The 18,249-nt window shown below is 40.9% G+C and overlaps 2 protein-coding genes across 2 annotated transcripts; one reads left to right on the top strand and one right to left on the bottom strand.

The window, feature by feature from the left end:
* Positions 1 to 1,448: 1,448 nt before the first annotated feature.
* lyve1b (lymphatic vessel endothelial hyaluronic receptor 1b) lies at positions 1,449 to 4,897 on the top strand. Its single transcript, XM_048257667.1, has 6 exons — positions 1,449 to 1,626; positions 1,776 to 1,935; positions 2,506 to 2,645; positions 3,311 to 3,718; positions 3,802 to 3,877; positions 4,142 to 4,897. The coding sequence occupies exons 1-6, from the start codon at positions 1,512 to 1,514 to the stop codon at positions 4,329 to 4,331; spliced, it is 1,089 nt and encodes a 362-aa protein (XP_048113624.1). The 5' UTR covers positions 1,449 to 1,511; the 3' UTR covers positions 4,332 to 4,897.
* Positions 4,898 to 12,510: 7,613 nt separating this feature from the next.
* Positions 12,511 to 16,497, bottom strand: bhlhe41 (basic helix-loop-helix family, member e41). Its single transcript, XM_048256761.1, has 5 exons — positions 16,283 to 16,497; positions 16,117 to 16,180; positions 15,865 to 15,972; positions 15,645 to 15,756; positions 12,511 to 15,453 (listed from the first exon to the last, which is right to left on the bottom strand). Exons 1-5 carry the CDS (start codon positions 16,342 to 16,344, stop codon positions 14,540 to 14,542), a joined length of 1,260 nt encoding a protein of 419 aa, XP_048112718.1. The 5' UTR covers positions 16,345 to 16,497; the 3' UTR covers positions 12,511 to 14,539.
* Positions 16,498 to 18,249: the final 1,752 nt, after the last annotated feature.

Here is an 18,249-nt window from a genome sequence, read left to right as displayed (position 1 = left end):
ATATATGCTTAATATCATAGATGAATATACCAAATGAATTTATTTCAAAATGGGGTTTTCCAAAATAGTGTAAAATCATTACAAAATACGGAATGGATTTTATTACTTAACTCTGCTAGGGAACAACATTAAACAATTAATAACTTTACAGTCTTGTTGAATTGATCAAATTAAAATAAAATACCTTTACATGTGTCTGATGGAGTTGACCAAATCAAATTATGAAGTGACTAAATGTCAGTTTTCATAAAAAGTGTTTTAATATAAAACCATTTTGAAGTAGTATTTTTTTTAAAAATTGAAGATTTAAAAAGTTGTTTTGTCTCTTATCTCAGGAATCAGTAAGGGCTAACATGATTTATAAATCATAGCATACTGTTTTTATTCACATTTTACACAGCGTCCCAACTTTTTTGAAATTGGGGTTGTAGAATGGTAGGAAATTACTGTAATACAATAAAGACATTGATGTGATGACATTTTTGTGATTGTTTTGGCCTGTTGCACATTCCATGTCAATTGTTGATTATGGAACAGGGGCAGGAAGAGAGTGGTCACAGGGGCTTCCGAAGGTGAAAGTTGGAGTGGAAGCTGATGAAGGGAAAAAAGAGGAGATTAGAAGGGTCATGTGAAGATGAAGGGAGGAAAGAAAAACAGGGATGTGAAGGCCACTACGGCAGGGGTGATTTCCACCAATAGTCTCCCAGTGCCCAATTCTGCACTCCAAAATATTTCTGCCTGTATATGCTGACTAAGGTGGGGGTATAATGCTCCCACACAGAGTACAGTGAAGCTCAGAAACACGACATTTCCTGACCAAGCCATGGCAATAGTGCCAGTGGCAGAATTACTGCTAAGATAAAGTGTTTAACCTATTTTCTATGAAATTAGAGATGGCTGTGTTTTCAGATTGGTCTGTAAAAATGTAGAATGTAATATTTGCGTAATAGTAACAGATAATTCAGTGTGCTTTTTAATATTTGAATAGGCAATACACAGTAGCTGTAATCATCATGGGAGATGTACTCATGTAAGAACTCAATGTATATCATCCTCATTGATATAAACAGTATAAAGAAAAAGATGGGTCTTGGAAATCAGAACAGGTGAGGGACATTCATAACATGTATAGATCCAATTAAAACACATTTCAACATAGTTCAATTCAAGAGAACCATGCTTGATGTAATCAAGTTACTGATAATATCTAATAATATTGTATCTAAGTTACTGATAATATCATATTGTGTGGGTACCATGCCCTCATCCTTCCTCATTCATACAAAGTGAGAGTTTGTATGTAATTGCTCTTTACCCTGTTCACATTCTGACCCTAATCACTGGCTGGAGAGGCTGTGCTCTCTTGTCAAAGGCCTTAGCACAGCACATCCTCTGCTTCCTGTTTTCACTCGCTCAGGGGCTATTGTGTCATCAGTTGAGGGCCACTTCTTTAACGGGCTGCATATGCAAAAGGTCGTCCGTCTCCCTAACACACCTGACAGGACAACAGAATGAATTCTCTGAATGATCTGAGGGACAGCATGGTCAGACGTTGGGCTACTTCATGCCTCCTGCTGCTTTCCGGAGCTTTCTGTGCATTTGCACTGGATGTTACACAACTTCAAGGTACAAATGTCTCTGGGGGGCATTTTTTTTCATAATTTCAGTTACTTTTTATTGCATTCAAATGACAAATGCATTGTTAAGTGTAACTTCATTACTTTGAACAGTTGTAGGTATACTTTTCCTAAACGCAGTGTTTCATTTTTTCTCAGTGACCAGCAAGATTATCTCAGAAGTCTTCATGGTCACACAGAATAATAAGTACAGCTTCACTGCCTCTGTGGCCATTGAAGTGTGTGAGGCTCTACACGCAAACATCGCAACCAAGGCTCAGGTGGAGACGGCGCTCCAGAATGGCTTGGAGATGTGCAGGTAAGGAGTGAACCACTAAGACGTTTCCAGAAGTCTGCTAAGCCAGCAACAGGCCTTGCCCTGATGTGGGTCTGGCTGAGCTCAAGTCAGTTTAGGTGGAGATGTGGGGGAGCTTGTCTGGTTCATGTCTGTGAGTGAAGTCTGAGAGAATAGTACCTCTTGTGCTTGATCTTGAGAAGGTGGGCATGCACTGTGAGGGAGCTGTATAGAGAGACTTCATGGGTTGAGTATCTGCTGAAGGGTCTTTGGGAAATGTTGGAGTTTAATTAGCTGAAGGAACTGGATTTGAGATAGAATTGCGATGTTCTTCAGGTCCGGCTCAAAGTAGTCTGTTTTTGCTGTGTTGTAGTCATCTAGGGCCACATTGGATAAGGACAATCTCAAAGAATCAAATATTCCCCTCAATGTAGCAGATTGTATTGTGTTGAGCCATTTCCTTTTGTTTTCATAATGTTACCATAATGAGGCAATGCATGAAAATGTCCTTTTATTTGTGTGTAACAATATTAACAAGGAAAATCATTCCTCATAAGAGAAGGGCATGTGACTGTCAAATGGCTTTTCCTTCAGATTTGGCTGGGTGGAGGAGAAGATTGCAGTTGCCCCACGTATTCAGGCCAACCCAAGGTGTGGCCAGAGTAAAACTGGACTCGTCCCTTGGAGAGCCCCTGAAAGCCAACTTTTTGATGTGTTTTGCTTCAAAGATACAGGTATGTACTTGCAATATTATATATTTCATGGTTATTTATGTAATTGTTAAAAGTCAGATAAACTGTTACATATTTGCCATATAAATTATACATTAAATATGTAGATTTTGTTTTGTTTTGTAATTTACAAAACCTCTGTGTGAAATATGGAATGTAACGTTTTACCATTTTAGTATGTTTTACTAACCATACTTACCATTGGCACTGCTCAATCCGAGGGGCAGGATAAACGGTTGTCTTTCAAATTTCCTCTGCACGCAATAGGATAGCGTTACAAATCATAGTCCCACGCATTTTTCCACCAGCGGAGCTAGTTGGCTAGTTGATCAAACATTTGCCAATTTAAAAAAAGCTTAACTCGAGTCGCGATTTAAAGGCCGCTGTTCGCCAGCAGCAGCACCCATCTTCCTTGTTTTCAAGTAGCAGGAAATTCGCCAGAAATTTGCCGTCGCCGACTCTATACACGATGTGATTGGCCTGATAGAAGCTTAATTTTTCCAGCTTGCAAGCCAACAGAGAGTTGTTAGACTACCCTGGCTGCAAATTACATTTGCTGCCGCTAGGGTGCGTCTAGATTTCTAGGCTAATGTTTTACCATTTCTTATTTCAAATCTCTCTGAATGATCTGAGAACACTATGTTCTCATTCTGCTAATCATCCTTCAGGCACAGTGACAACCCAGAGAGCCATGGCAACTAGAAGTGTGACCACGAAGAAACAGGAAGGAAGCACTTCCCCTCGACACCCTGTGACACTTCCACCCCTTATCACCTCTGTTCTGACCAGGAGGGTCCCCCTCCCCACCTCCACCATCTCACCTCATGCTATCTCTCCCTCCATCCCTCCCCCACCCTCCAAAAAAGCTGATACAACGCTCCACAAAACTCCTGTCACCACCACCAGCACCACTACTCGCCGGACAACCACCTCTACTCGTTCCTTCCCAGCCTCCTCTACCACCACCTCCACCTCCACCACCACCTCCTCCTCCACCTCCACTCTTTCTCCTCCAGTGCAGACAGCTGGTCTTGCTCCATTCCATTTAGAATACTCTGTACAATCTAACCTAGGAGGTGAGAATCACTGCTTTAAACACTGTGATGAATTCCCAGAGAAATACATGCAAGTCATTTGTTTCCCATTTTCTTCATTGTAGCAGCACCTGTTGCACTCCTTGTCACACTGGGTCTTCTTTTTGTCCTCTTGGCTGCAACAGCTGTGTATTACAAAAAGTAAGTTTGATTGTGCCTGAAGTTGCAAGTTATGTACCGATACATTGATCTTTCTTCAAATTTGAAGCTGTTACGCCAATTCTTCTGTCAATAATACAACTTAAAAACAATATGGTGTTTCGCTGAGATACATTTTCTCTGCCTTTGTGTATATGAGTGGTCCTATGTATTAACTATATGAACATATCACTCTGTTTGGGGGAATGTCTGACCCACAAAATACCTTAGCCTAGTGTTAATGTTGACATTTTGTGTGCTGGCCAGAAAAGGAAGGAGTCTCCCACTCCAGAGGCCGGAGCAGGAGAAAGGAGCTGTTGAAACGGAGATGTTCAAACACTTCCGTGAGCGGGACCTGAAGCGACACCCCTCAACAGGAGACGGAGAGAGAAGCAGGAAGTGCTCCAGTGACATCACTCTCCTGATGGAGCAGGAAGCCAAAGCAGAGATAGCATAGGGACACATATGGCACCGCGCATGAAAATCATCTCCTCCTAAGTGACTGAGACAACATACTGGAGAAGATATCCTCAACAACACCAGAAATCTATGTAAATATTTTCCTTTCCTATGTCCTTTTTTGCTTAACTCTGAATCCTCTCATTGTCTTATGGTCATGCCATGAGACCATTTCAAGTAAAGTGGCAATCACTAACTCTGCAATTTTACTAAGTCTGCAATCATGCAAACAAAAACCATTTGCATTACTCTCTCACACCTTTTCATCAGGTTTTTGCACCTTCACTTCTTATGCTGTACTGTATATACGGTGACTCAACTGCACCTCATGGAGCCACTGACTTTGATATTGTTATGGTTTGTGTATTATTCTCTATTACATAACATTTTGTGACACTTTCTCTTGGCACAACATCTCTGCCAACTGAACACAACCAGGCATCTGAGAACCAATCATGATTATATGCCAGGGCAACAGCAAACTGCTCATTCAGATCCAAGTCAAAGGTCACCATCTGTATTCACAATTTCCCCATTTAATAAAATTGGACTGAAAGACTCATATCCTAGATAATCCACATGTTATGATTTATGAACACTTCCTTCAGTGCAGATCTTTTCCCCCTCAACATACAAATAATAAATAATTTCCAGGAGGATATGAAATACAGTAAGAAAACATTCTCACTTTTCAGATTGTACTTTTTATTATGACCGCCGCTAGCAAAGCTAGCGAAGCGGTCATATAGAGATTGTCCAAGTTTTTTTTTTTTTTTTTTTTTTTTTTTTTCGTCATCTACTTCCTGAATCTTTTGGTCAACGATACCCGGGACACCGAACCACCGGGGCACATGAAATTTGGTGGGTATGTAGCCCCACTAGACTTTTACGGAAAAATTTTGTTTCATCCCCAGGGGCCACTAACCCCCCCCCCCAGTCTCAAGGGCCCACATCAATCTGGCCCATAATCACTCATTTGTGATTTGCACCCCCCCCCCCATGAAAATGCAATATTATTCTGCTTTAATCGCCCCTATCTTCAGTTAAGATGTTCAGAACTGCACCATATTGTATGTGTATGATTGACCTGGCATTCTCTGGGGGTATGCCAAGTTTCGTAGAATTTCATCCATGGGGGGGTCTAAAAAAAATGAGGTTATGTGTACATTTAGTGACTGTACACTCATTGGCCTGTAGATGGCGGTGCACACATATACACATGCACACACACACAGGCGCCCACATACTATCGGTATTAGAACGGCCGATACATAATTACAAATTCAGTAGGATTAAAAGAAAGCCAAAAAATAATAAATAAATAATCATCATCATGGCTGCATTTCCTGTATTGGCGATAAGTAGTCGTTTGTCCACTAGATGGCGCGTCGTTGCAGTGAGACGTAATTTTGTTGGAAGTTAAAAGTGGGTTGGAAAAACAATGGACGCTTCATACAAGGAGTGTAGTTTACCGCAGAGAACGTCTAACAAGGATAGGATGATGTTCACATGAAATGTAATTTCCATTTCTTCTTGAAGCCGAAATAAATCTGAGGATGTTTATCGGACATGCTTGGTTTTTACTGCAGGTACGTTAATCTTATAATATCAATAAGGACCTAGGTAATGTTACCGTTAGCATTGGTTGAGTGATGGAGGCCAATTTGATTGATTGCATTTGTAGAAAACTATAAATGCGGTTATACCAAACAAATTGATAGCAGCACTGTAATTGTATCTTTTCGACTGTCATTTGTTGCACGCTACAAAAAATCATTCTGTGCAATTGAAGATTTACCAACGTTACACCGGTCTGATACAGTTTTGCATACATGCGAGACTGAGACGCCTGTTTATTTTGTTTTAAGTGCGTGCAGGGTGTGAGAGGGGAATTGATGTGCTTTGATTCCAGCTTGGTAGTTGTAGTCTGTGAAATTAAAAGGCACGGTGTGTGAAGTATCCAATGACACCTTCATTTCATTATGGCTGCTTTAGCAACACACCTTAAGCTACTGTGTAGTGGGTCCCATTTAGAAGTGGCTACTTCATTGGCTCTTTCCTTGACTCATGGAGCTGCGGAATTTTATTACAACTTTTTCGCCCACGATATGGCAGTTTAAGTCCGCTTGATACTGTAAAGCGAAGCCATTGGTTTCCAAAGGAGATTTTATTTGTGTCGCTAGCATAGCCTATTCACAATTTATGTTGTAAATAGGCCTACCTTATAAGCCTACCTGTAGCTTAGGGAAGCTAACAGCTTTCTATTAGGATCTAGTTTGTTAGTTACAGTTTTGTCATAACTCCCTGATGCATTTTTGCATTTAGAATAGCCAGAGCGTGGATATCTCAATCGGAAAATTAAACAATATCGGGTGCCTATGGACTAGGCTGGTAGCCTAGAAATCTAGACGCACCCTAGCGGCGGCAAATTAATTTGCTCAGCCTGTACGTCTAGTATCGAACCATAGGGATTTCTATTGGCTTAGCAATCGTGGATGTTCTCAAATCACAGCGCTCTATTTTGTTAGAGAGTCTTAAGGTGGGCTTAACAGGATAACGACAGTCCTGCGACTGTGAACAACAAGGAAGGTGGCTATGGCGAACGAAGAGCAGTTGTTTGAATCGGCGTTGGCGTCAACTTTGGAGGAGTTGGACTTGTGCTTTTCTTTGAAAGTTGAGCAACACAATGCACTTAAGTCATTACTTTCGAAGAAGGATGTATTTGCCGTTTTGCTGACCCGGATAATGGATATGGTCGTGGCGCTGGCCTATTGCATGCCTAGGCAGTTTGAAAGACAATTCTCTGCCCGCCCCTTGGATTAAGCGAGGTGAATGGTTCGATGCCAGACTATACATCTCAATGATATAGGATGGCCCCGCCAGGCTACTAGGCTGGGTGAACCCAGCCTGATCTGCCCGCTATTTATTTTTTGATTTCTTAAAAGATTGAGCTTGGTCTGGTGAAAGCCAGGCTAGCCATGGACCTCAGTTACACAATACAAGGGAACATGAATCAGCCTATATTTGCACGAACAATAAAGGACAACAGCTCTTCAACTTTGGCCCGTTAAAATGTGTATGAACAGTCTAGCGACGCATTTCATCAAGGCCCATTTGGACATGTCAGTTATTTGCACCACTGGTTAGATTCGTTTCAGACTACTGTTACTTAATTTGTGCATTAACAATAACATTTCAGACTACTGTTACTTAATTTGTGCATTGACAATAAAGTATTACATGAACTAAAGATGACTAAAATCTTATGTAGAAGAATAAACATTCACAAAAAAAATCCATCCATCCAAAAATGACCTTTGTTTTTTTGATAGCTGTTGAAAACGGCATGGAACTGACAGAGATGTTTTTGTTTATAAATAAATAAATAAATAAATAACATTATGCTGATACCTTTTGCTTTTCCCAAATACAATGTAGCCTACAGGTGTAAGTGACCTTTCATCAATCCAGTTGCAATGGATGAACTGTGATGAACTGCCCTACTTGTGATTGTTTAGAGATTTTAAAGGTTTTATAACAATGCTACATCTTCTTTGGCTATTCTACAATCTATTCACCTTTTCAGCACCAGTAGGCTACTTTCTGTGCAGCCGCACACACACACTCAGGCATGCCAAACAAGCATACACAAAAGTTTCAAGAGTGGGGGATGGAGTAAAATATGGAGACAAATTGAAGTGTGATTTATTTTCGCGGAACAGATGTACAGGACTGAGCGGCGGTCATATTTTGTACCGCTATGCGGTACATTTAGTTTATTTGACTTTTCTCTTGCCTTTGCTAGATTGATTGGCTCCGCATTGCCTGCTTCTGTCAGAATCATGTGATTAAACAGGCTACATTGATTTAATGAATCCTGTGTCCCCTTGCAGTGTGTTATTTGTTGATTCATGATGAAATGTTAAATTTTAAGGTGTTGTTGTTGACATCATGCACCATGTCATAAGTATACATACCCCTATGTTCAAGGCTGTAGTCATGATGTCAACATTGGGAGGGACCATATCTGTGGTGGGGTCTGAGGGCCATGCAAAAAATATTATTAAAAATCACAAGTCATTACAAAATTTTTTCCAACTTGTGTGCCGTCGCCACATTTGATTCCTACGTTTTGCCTGCATGGATGCGCATGTAAATGTTCGCATGTAAATAATATGCAAGATGCAACAACCATTTCTAAGAATCCTATAAACAGGGTAATTCCTGGCAATAGTACTAGCATATGAATGCATTATTTATGTTGTAAGACATGTGAAAGAAATTAATGACACAGGCTTGCACAAATTCATAATTTAAAATAAAACTTTTCACTTTCGCTATCATTGCGACAATACGTTACAATATGGAAAATGTTTCAAAGTTCCCTTTGAGTCTGATCGGCTCCAAAATGTTTGGGATTTCCTTAGCCTGTGCTACACCTTTCCAACAAGTTTTGTGAGAACTGTGAGCTTTTGCGATATTGTTGCCAGCCCTACCTCACCGCAGTAGGGTCAGAGAGGGTTAAAGCGGAGCTAGTACAGTAATCAAGGATCTTTGGTAGGGTGCAGGGAGTTTTTCCTTGCCCCTGTTGCTCTTGGGTGCTCCTTGTTGGTGCCCCCCACCCAATCCCAATCCTCCCCCACCTTTCTTATGCAGCCCTTGCCACTTAATCTACTAAACCCCTCTTCTACTGCACTCTTTACCCCCATGCACAAATAGGCTGACACCAGACATAATTTCACTGCATTTCTTACTTCCAGTAACTATATGCATGTGACAATAAACTTCCTTGTATCCTTGTATCCTTGTATCCTTGTATCCTTGCAGTAAATGGAAGCTTTTGACGCCACCAAGGAAAAGGAAAAGCACCGGGGTGAAGCCACTCAGGGCTGCAGGCTGCTCTGGAACCATCACCCGGTCACTCATTTGTGCGTTATTTATGTTTGATTACATTTCAGATGATGGTGGTTGTTGGTTTCCTGTAGAGTTTTTTTTTTTATTTATTTTTTCTATGTCTGTATATTGGGGCATTTTGGTCATATTTGAATATTGGGGGGGACACGTCCCCCTCAATGTCTATGGTGACTACGGCCCTGCCTCCTGCCTATGTTAAATTCCCATAGAGGCAGGCAGATTTTTATTTTTAAAGGCCAGTTATTTCATGGATCCAGGATATTATGCATCCTAATAAAGTTCCCTTCGCCTTTGGAATTAAAATAGCCCCACATCATCACATACCCTTCACCATACCTTGAGATTGGAATGGTTTTATTTCAGTTAACCTAATAGTTGGTTTGATTTACTTTGAGAGTTGATCTTATGGAAAGTACCCCAATTGTGAGATATGGTGAAGGGTATGTGATGATGTGGGGCTATTTTAATATATATTTGTATTTTAAGGAAGAACATTTATTTATTTAGGAGGCACAAAGACAATTGGTGTCCTTAAAGGTTGGATATTTCCTCATTTGATGATTTTTTATTACTCTTTTTAGTCAACTTTAGCATGTGTATGTACAGGGTATGTCAATTTATGAGCACAACTGTATACCATGCCTCCCCTCTGGTAAGTGATATCAATTTCAAAGTAGCACTGCTTTTTAGACAAATGGATGTCGTTTACTGTAGAATCATTTGTTTTTTATCATCCGTTCTTGTACCTGTTATGGACATTGCCTTACATTACCAGTTGGGGCAGCTGTTTTTTCAAGTTAGAAGTTAACTGACTGGAGGCTCATAACAGGAAATGGTCATCATATCTGACAAAGATCAGGGAGTTTTTGTATCCTATATAATAACACTGATAACACATCATTTATATCACTTTTACTTCCTATTTCATTTCAGTTCCCCTTTAAAATTATAGCCCATTGGAACATAAATGAACAAACTAGAGTACATTCGTCTTAACAAACACCTTTTTTGATCTGACAAAGATCAGGGAGTTTTTGTATCCTACCATTAATAACACTGATAACACATAATTTATATCAACAACAACCTTGTTGGACCAAACACTGCTATTACTAATCATAACATCCCTGTGTTTAAAAAAAACCTCATCAAAGAGTATATCTTTACCTCGACTTGTTGTGGGCGATCAGTTAGAAAGTTCTTGACCCGGGGGCTTGGTGCATTGGGTCAAGGACTTTCTAACTAATCGCCCATAACGAGTCTGTGTTAATGATACACTCTCTGATTAGGTTGTTTTAAACACAGGGCCCCCACAAGGCTGTGTTGTATCTCCTGTTCTTGTACACAAATGAAATCACATTACACAATGGTAATTCTAATCTATTTAAATATGTAGATGACATGATATTAGTGGGTCTTTTTCATAGGAATGATGATGTCTCTGACTATGTTGCACATGTTTCCATGCTAGAACAGTGGAAAACTAAGGAATTTAAGTAATCAAACTGTGGAAATTGTCAAATTGCAAAATACAAAATTGTATCTGGGAACACAAACTGAGATTCACAGACAATTTTGCAAAACAGCTAGAACCAGAGACTGTTTGGAGTTTGGTTGTTGGTTTGGTTTGGAGTCAGGCCTGGGAAGATAAGTCACCAACCAAAAAATAGATGACCTCTAGTCTTGCTGTATGGGTTTGATGAGTCCCCAGGCCTGGGAAGATAAGTCACCAACAAAAAATTAGGTTATGACCATGACAGTGTAGCTCATTTAGCCATGTACTGAATCTGCACATGCCCTTTTAGATGATAAAGAGGTCCCCAAACCATATGTTGTGTTTTAATCTTGTGTGTATTGTACTGAATTAATTGGTGAGACCAAAGACAATTTTCATGCCTGACCTGAAACTAAAGTCTATTCTATTCTATTCAATTCTATTATATTCTATCCCCCTATATCCAATAGACCTTAAACATATTTTGTTATGATATACTAGAAAAGTCTGTATCTACCATGTGTTCAGAGGCCTCCAGAAATTGTTTAAATACAAATATAAAGAAAAGATAAACCATCAACTGAATTAAACCAGTACATATCAACCTAGATGTCAGTCTTCATCTGTCAAATGGTACTGTCAAAGGGCTGGACCATCAAGGGCTGGACCAGCTTCGGCCTAAGTACAATCTTTGTTTTTTTATGCACAAAAAGCGTGCTTCAGTGAGTTTATGAGGTTTTTGGAAAGGGTGTATTTCTTAAGTTTGACAGCCAAATAAAGTCTCACAGGTGTGTCTACACTAACTCAGGCAGTGAATCAGTGTTTCTGCTGCAAAAGCCCTACGAGAACTGAACAGCTATTGTTCTGAGTATACTCAAAGAGCACCATTGACCACAACACTGGCTGCTGATATGCAGCAGATAATGCAGTACAGTGACTTAGAGCGCTGAACTGGTCCATGCACCTAACAGGCATTCGTATTTTTCACAGAGCTGCTTTGCAGAGAAATGGCCGGACAGCAGACTGCCTCTCCACAGGTTTTCCCCAGGATTATGTAACTTGCTAAAAGGTGTTGCTCAGGCCACACCATACTGAGGAGGAAAGAGGGGAGACAGCGGTCACTGGAATCCACCCCCCATAAAAGAATGAATAAATGAATGTTTTATGGCTGATGAGATATTTATCAAATGTAGTTATATAGAAGTGTATTTCCTTAGTTTGTCATGTGTATGCTGAAAGTAAGTGCAGGTGTAGTGGAAATGCCCTGTGAAATACTGTGGTGCATCTTGCTGTTTACAATTGGCACAGCAATCTGATCAAGTGATATACTACATAAAGGCTACATAACTGAGACAGGGTCAAAGACTGAGCAATTGAGACACGTGTGTGTTGATGCTTACTTTGTGTGTGTGTGTGCGTGTGTGTGTGCGTGCGTGCGTGCGTGCGTGCGTGCGTGCTTGCGTACGTGCGTGTGTGTGTGTGCGCGTGTGCGTCGCGTGTCTGTGGTGTGGAAGTATGTGTCATCACCCCACTGCACCAGCTTCACCAGGTGATGAACTCTGCTATTCACCTTTGTCTGGTCACACTAATGCCAGAAGATGGCTGGTCATCTGGCTGGTGTGGCTTCGGCCAGCAGATCCATCAGTGTGAGCTAAGACCACCCAACAGTGCTGGGACACTGACATTTCAATGTTAAGTCAAGCACTGTTCTTGTACAGCAGCAAATATTCATACACAAGAGGAGAATTTAAGGAACTGACAACAGAAGTAGTCTTAATATTTTTGTTTTTATTTGACAACTTTACTGCAATAATTTAGAACAGCAATTGTGTAAAGCATTAACGAAATGTGCAACAGTTGCTCTGTTTTATCCTTTAAAAAATCCAGAGATTTCTTCTACCACATAAACATTAGACATACAGTATTTGTAGCATATTCACAGACTATTTACACAGACATGCCACTGCTCCGGGCAATTGACAGCAGAGGATCTAAACAGAAGCTTTAAAAGCAGTACTGAGTCTGCAAAAATAAATGGCAATTTCTGTATCTCATTTCCTATCCAGCAAAAAATAACTCGACACTCGTTTAAAAAACACATCACTTTGACAACTGTCAGAAAACAAGAACGTCTGATGACAGTCTTAAGAATGGCATCGCTCATCACCTACTTACTCATTCAACTTTGTCTAGTGCTATCACCTGTATGCACATTTGTGGACATGCTGGAATATGATACTGGTTTGCTACATGGATTAAACAAGTTAGGGAGCTCATATTAGTACTGAACAGGGTTTTTTTTATTATTTCCAATGAGACCAAATGTTCTTACAGAAAAAGTCATTTTTTTCTGTCTTTGGGTGGTGAGAATGAAAGAAAGCTTAATATCAGCACCTATGGGACAGACATGGGGATGCCATCCTAAGATCAACATAATCAGTTGCTTCGTATCATGGTTTCCATATATACACAGATATACATACAGCCTTGGATGTTTGCCTTGGTGGCGTAGACTTTTGCCATGAAATTATAGTACACTTCAGATGAACAACCAATCACAGGAAACCAAAGAGTGAGGAGAACATGGAAGGAGAAGGCATGAACAAGTGCACTTTACCTCTCAGAGCAAAGAACTAGATCTTTATCAGAGTATATACAAACGTTCATATCTACGGAAAAAACACATATATAATACATTCAATATCAAAGTTCCATAAGGTGCTAATATACCTTGTATGTTTTTGCTGGAGGTGCAAGTCATTGGGCCAGATGCCTGTCAGAGATGCCTGTCCACAGAGGACACAGTAGTCTAACACTTGCAGTGAGGTGGGGGCTAGGGGGCTGGGGTCAAACAACATCTTCAGGTCACAAGGACTCTTTAGATAAATTTAAATGATTTGCACGTCAGGCAAACACTGTTTCTACATGGGAGGGGGGAGGGAAGGGGGGTATGGACATTTTCAAGAACACAAAACATATTATTGATGACAATAGACCAGAATTGGTGGTTGGGGAGGGTAAGGGGGCAGCCGTAACAGCGAGTCAGAGGACTGTTACTCAAGGCTTGTCTAATTGTAAATGTCCTTGTCTTATAACCTGTACTGAGTTCACCAGTTAACCCTCCTCTGTATCAGTCCCATTCAAGAACTCCTGTTGAGGTATATAAGTAGCTGCGTTCAAGCACTGAGGAAAGCCTGAACGCTCTGGTAAATTACAAATGCAACACAGTTACATGTGCAAGAGGCATCAATGACAAATACTGTGGCAATTTCGATGGTAAACACCCTAGTTGAGGTCAGTATGATACATCCAAGTGTCCCATACAGTAAGTTAATTCCAAATTAAATGTGAAAATAAAAGAATAGCTGCAGCTGGGTAAAGAGTAAGTTCTAAATCATATATTGCACTATAGAAAGTGTCCTATTCCTAAGTAGATAAAAAAGCAAATTCCCAGAAATTCAAACATTTTGATAAACAATCACATCTGGATGGACTAGATAACATATGTAAGTTGCTGAAGTCAATCAAAGTCGATTATCATTCAAATATATCATGGATAAAGTGCAAAAGGCACAGATTGTTCCAACGTCCCCCAACCTCCCCAAAGTCAATGACCAATTCAGATGTGAACCAATCTTGAAGCTACTTTGAATAAAAAAAATATGAAAATAATAATAAAAACAAAGCTTTTCAAAAAAATCTCAGAAACACTACACTGAATGTTGAATGAACTTAAATTGACTAACAACGATAAATATGGTCTTTATACAGGCAAAAAAGAGAAAGAAAATGAATGATTATGTACCGTCATTTTCGTTTCGGAGGGTCTCATCCTCGCCATTATCATTCTCGTGACCCTGGTCCCCTTCCGCGGGAGACCCACATTCCGCCTCGTTTGACACATCCTCACTGGGACTCGGACAGTCATTGCTCTGTGAGGTCATGCTGAATCCGCTCTTGTCTGCCGCCAGCCCCGGAAAAGCTGCTGCTGCTGCGGCCGCCTGTGCGGGGAGCCCCGGGTAGAGCCATGGGAAAGGGCTGCTGAGCGCAGCCGCGGCTGCCGGGTACACATACTTCTCCAGGTTACTTTTATCAAATAAAGGCATGTAGGACGCTGCTGCCGAGGGGTTAATGAAGTAGAAAGGCATGCAAAATGGAGTCTGCTGTCCAATACCAGTGATTCCCATCAGTGAGTTCATGAAAGCCAGATCAGGACGGCTTGCTGGGTCTGCACTTGCCACACCATTTCCACTCCAGCTCATCTTTGGTTTCTTGGCAGTGCGGTCATCCCCGAATTCCTGTTTGATCTTGACACCTTTTGCCTCCTGCGCCCTGCCGCTCTCAGATCCTTTATCTGAGCCAAGCTTCCCCTCATTTCTCTCCGCCTCACCGCCATATCCACTGTCAGTGTCAGTATCGTTCTCGTTCAGTTCTGGGTTCTGAGTCCTCTGAATGACCGGTACACAGTTCGCCTGACCGTCTCCTTTGGGACCATCGCGGTCCTGCAGCTGATGCTGCAGGAGCTGCGCACCGGGCTGAAACTGCCCGGAAACTTTATGCAAGTGGCTGACGAGCTGCGAGCACCTCTGCTCGCGAGTAGTCCAGTTCTCGAACTTGCTCAGGTACTGCAGGACCTCTTTGGCACACGCCTGAAAGCCCGAGTGGAAAGCCTCCAGATCGGCTTGGAAGGAAGATTTCATCGACCGATCACCTGTCATGCAACAGTGAACAGGAGAGGAGAGGATGAGTGGATTGCATGCACTTTTAATGACCGATAGTTATCTTTTACGGATACGTATCACAATACCATTATTTTAACTTATCAACACTTATTCAGACTGTTACCTAAGAATATATCTGTTTGTTTTGTCAAGGCACATGCACAACTATTATGTAATTTACCGTTCTGCAAAGCGATTATCTTCTGGTGCTGCTGCTCGGTCACAGCAGTCAAGGCGTTTAAGTGCTTCAAAGTTAACTCAAGTACAACCGCTTTCTCCAAATGCCCTAGGGTCTAAAAAGTACAAGATGGTACATGTTAAACTTTGAAAATGTTATGCAATTCTGCGTCTCAATAATCATATCTCCCACTTAACAAACCATTTAGAGAAAATAAGCTTACCGTCAGTTTCAAATGTTCAGGTAACAAATCTTTAAGCTGTCCGATACATTCATTAATTCTGTCTCGTCTCTTCTTCTCTATCAGGCGATGTGGCAACTTATAAGCGTCCTGAATGAAAGCAAAAATGTCTGTTAAAACTACTATAATCACCTCAGTCAACAACATCTTTTTGGTGAATCTTTTTAAGAATAAACATTCAAAAGACGGCGACCAAGAGTCATTGCCGGTGTGTTGAACTGCCGAATTGCTTACCTTTCCGTCTTCGCGCTTCATCCCTCTTTTAGATTTGCACATATACAGAGACGAATATTCCACCCTGAAATGAAACAGAAAAGTCCAGGTGTTAACGAGAGATCCCATTCATTTTGACTGGTAAATATGTTGTGGAAAATACTCAATATGCATGATAAAGAATTACCCCAAGAAGTCTGCGTGATCAATGTACTGCCTATCCTGGAGGCGTGGTATTCTTTCATCCATTACTTATTTTTTTTTTTTAAACCTTGCTACTCAAACTTCTTTGGCTTGCAAGAGTTTTAAATCCAACTCCAGTGAACGAAGAGACACTGCACAGCGTGCGTTTATCCGGTGGAGCTGCACTTCAGAATGATGCCTGCTTTGCTAGACTGCCACTTTGCCAGACCACTTTGTGTGAAACCAGAGCGCACGCGCGCTCCAGAAGGAACGGCTGAACTCAAACTGCACCAGCTCAAAGTCCGGTAATTAAGCGCCCGAAGAATCATCTCGTCGTGAGGCATGGCATCGCTTAACAGTTTTTTTTGTATTGGACCAGTTTATAGGACAGTATCAGTGCCCTTTATGTAAATAACGGCTTGAATTTCTTTGCCTCGGAAGTGGAAATATCAAACTATGCCACTATGAAGTTTGCGTTTTTTTGCGCTCTAGGTTGTTTATATAATGGCATAGGATATGGCATGTTTACTCAGCCAACGATAGCCTACGTATAATGTCAACCACAGCAGTGCACTTAGGCATACTGTTAAAGATATAGCAGATTGTCATAAGGGGTTTTCAATGGCCATAGCCAAGATTGCATGCAGCAGCATGAATCTCACTAATGGTATAAAGTGATATCACTAGTGGTATAATGTCTATGACTAATTCTACATGGAAAACACAAGTCTCTGCCATAAACAGGCCAAACCAATTACACATACTCACATGCCAGCACTGTTTGATATGCTCTGAAGTATCAAATAAATACCAGGGAAGTGACTTGTCACCCTGAAAACAGTGCAGTATTTCTAGAGACTGTTAGTTTACTGGGTGACTAATTTACTGTGAAAAAAAAGCATATGAAATGTAAATAAACTGACTAATTAACCTATGAATGAAAATAAATGAAAGTAAATAAAATATATTTTGTAATTTATTTTAATCACAGTCTTAGACATTTTTTCTTTTACAGTAGATATTGTAACAGTCAGTTCTATAATTGGCTTGCTCACATGTTTGGTGATTTAAGTGAAAAGCCCATGGCTGCGTTGGTGGTCTCAGTGTCATAAGATGTACTCAACGTTTCAGTCAAAACCTCAACTGGCTATGACCATTAAAAGTTGTACAAAAGCTGGACTATGATGAATTTGAATCCTTTTGTTATTTAACAGTGGAAAATTAGGAATCAATTAAATGTGTGGCCCTGACATCTTGGTTAGTGGTGGTCAGCCTGTTTTTACTCATACTATCTGCAATACTTTCCCATGTTCCCATGTAATAACTGAATTACAGGTTTATTCAGGATGTGTAGAACCCCCCTAATGCACACATTAACACCTTAATATGACCTCAGTGTAAAAGAAAATGTTCACCCTTTAATTAGATTCAACCACAACAAACATGAAATGATCAGTTATAGCACAAATAAACAATCCTGTCAAAATATTCAATAAATAACTATTTTGTTGACAACTGCTTGCTGTTTCACTGCCATTTAATATTTACATGTCTGCCATCAGGCCAAAAAGTTTTCTAGCCTGGCTTTGGTGGCAGCCGGCAGAGTGCTTTGATGCAGCCCTGCAAGTGGAGTACAGTAAGTGCATCTGCACCTTTTCATTATTTTCATCAAAGATTTGGCCCTAAAGCCCTCACATGCTCGCAGGTCACATTACCCCCTCATCCAAATCATGTGACTGGGGCTTGGCCCTGTGTTTGGAGTGGAGTGGGCCCTATTGGGCATGACAGCGCTGCCAGGATCCATCCCTCCTGACCACAGTGGCTGGCCATGGCGTGCCGTGTTAGTGCCTGGACTCATCTCCCCTTAATTGCTGTTTTCCCTTTTAATCAGACGGCTCCTTCTGGCCCCTCCGTGAGCAGGCGAGGCAGCTCTTTGTTCATCTGCCGGTCGTGTGTTGGAGCCCCCCTTCT

Source organism: Alosa alosa, chromosome 11, assembly GCF_017589495.1.
Source record: "Alosa alosa isolate M-15738 ecotype Scorff River chromosome 11, AALO_Geno_1.1, whole genome shotgun sequence".
In the NCBI taxonomy this organism is placed as follows: Eukaryota; Metazoa; Chordata; class Actinopteri; order Clupeiformes; family Clupeidae; genus Alosa; species Alosa alosa.
This window is presented reverse-complemented; position numbering and strand designations above follow the sequence as displayed.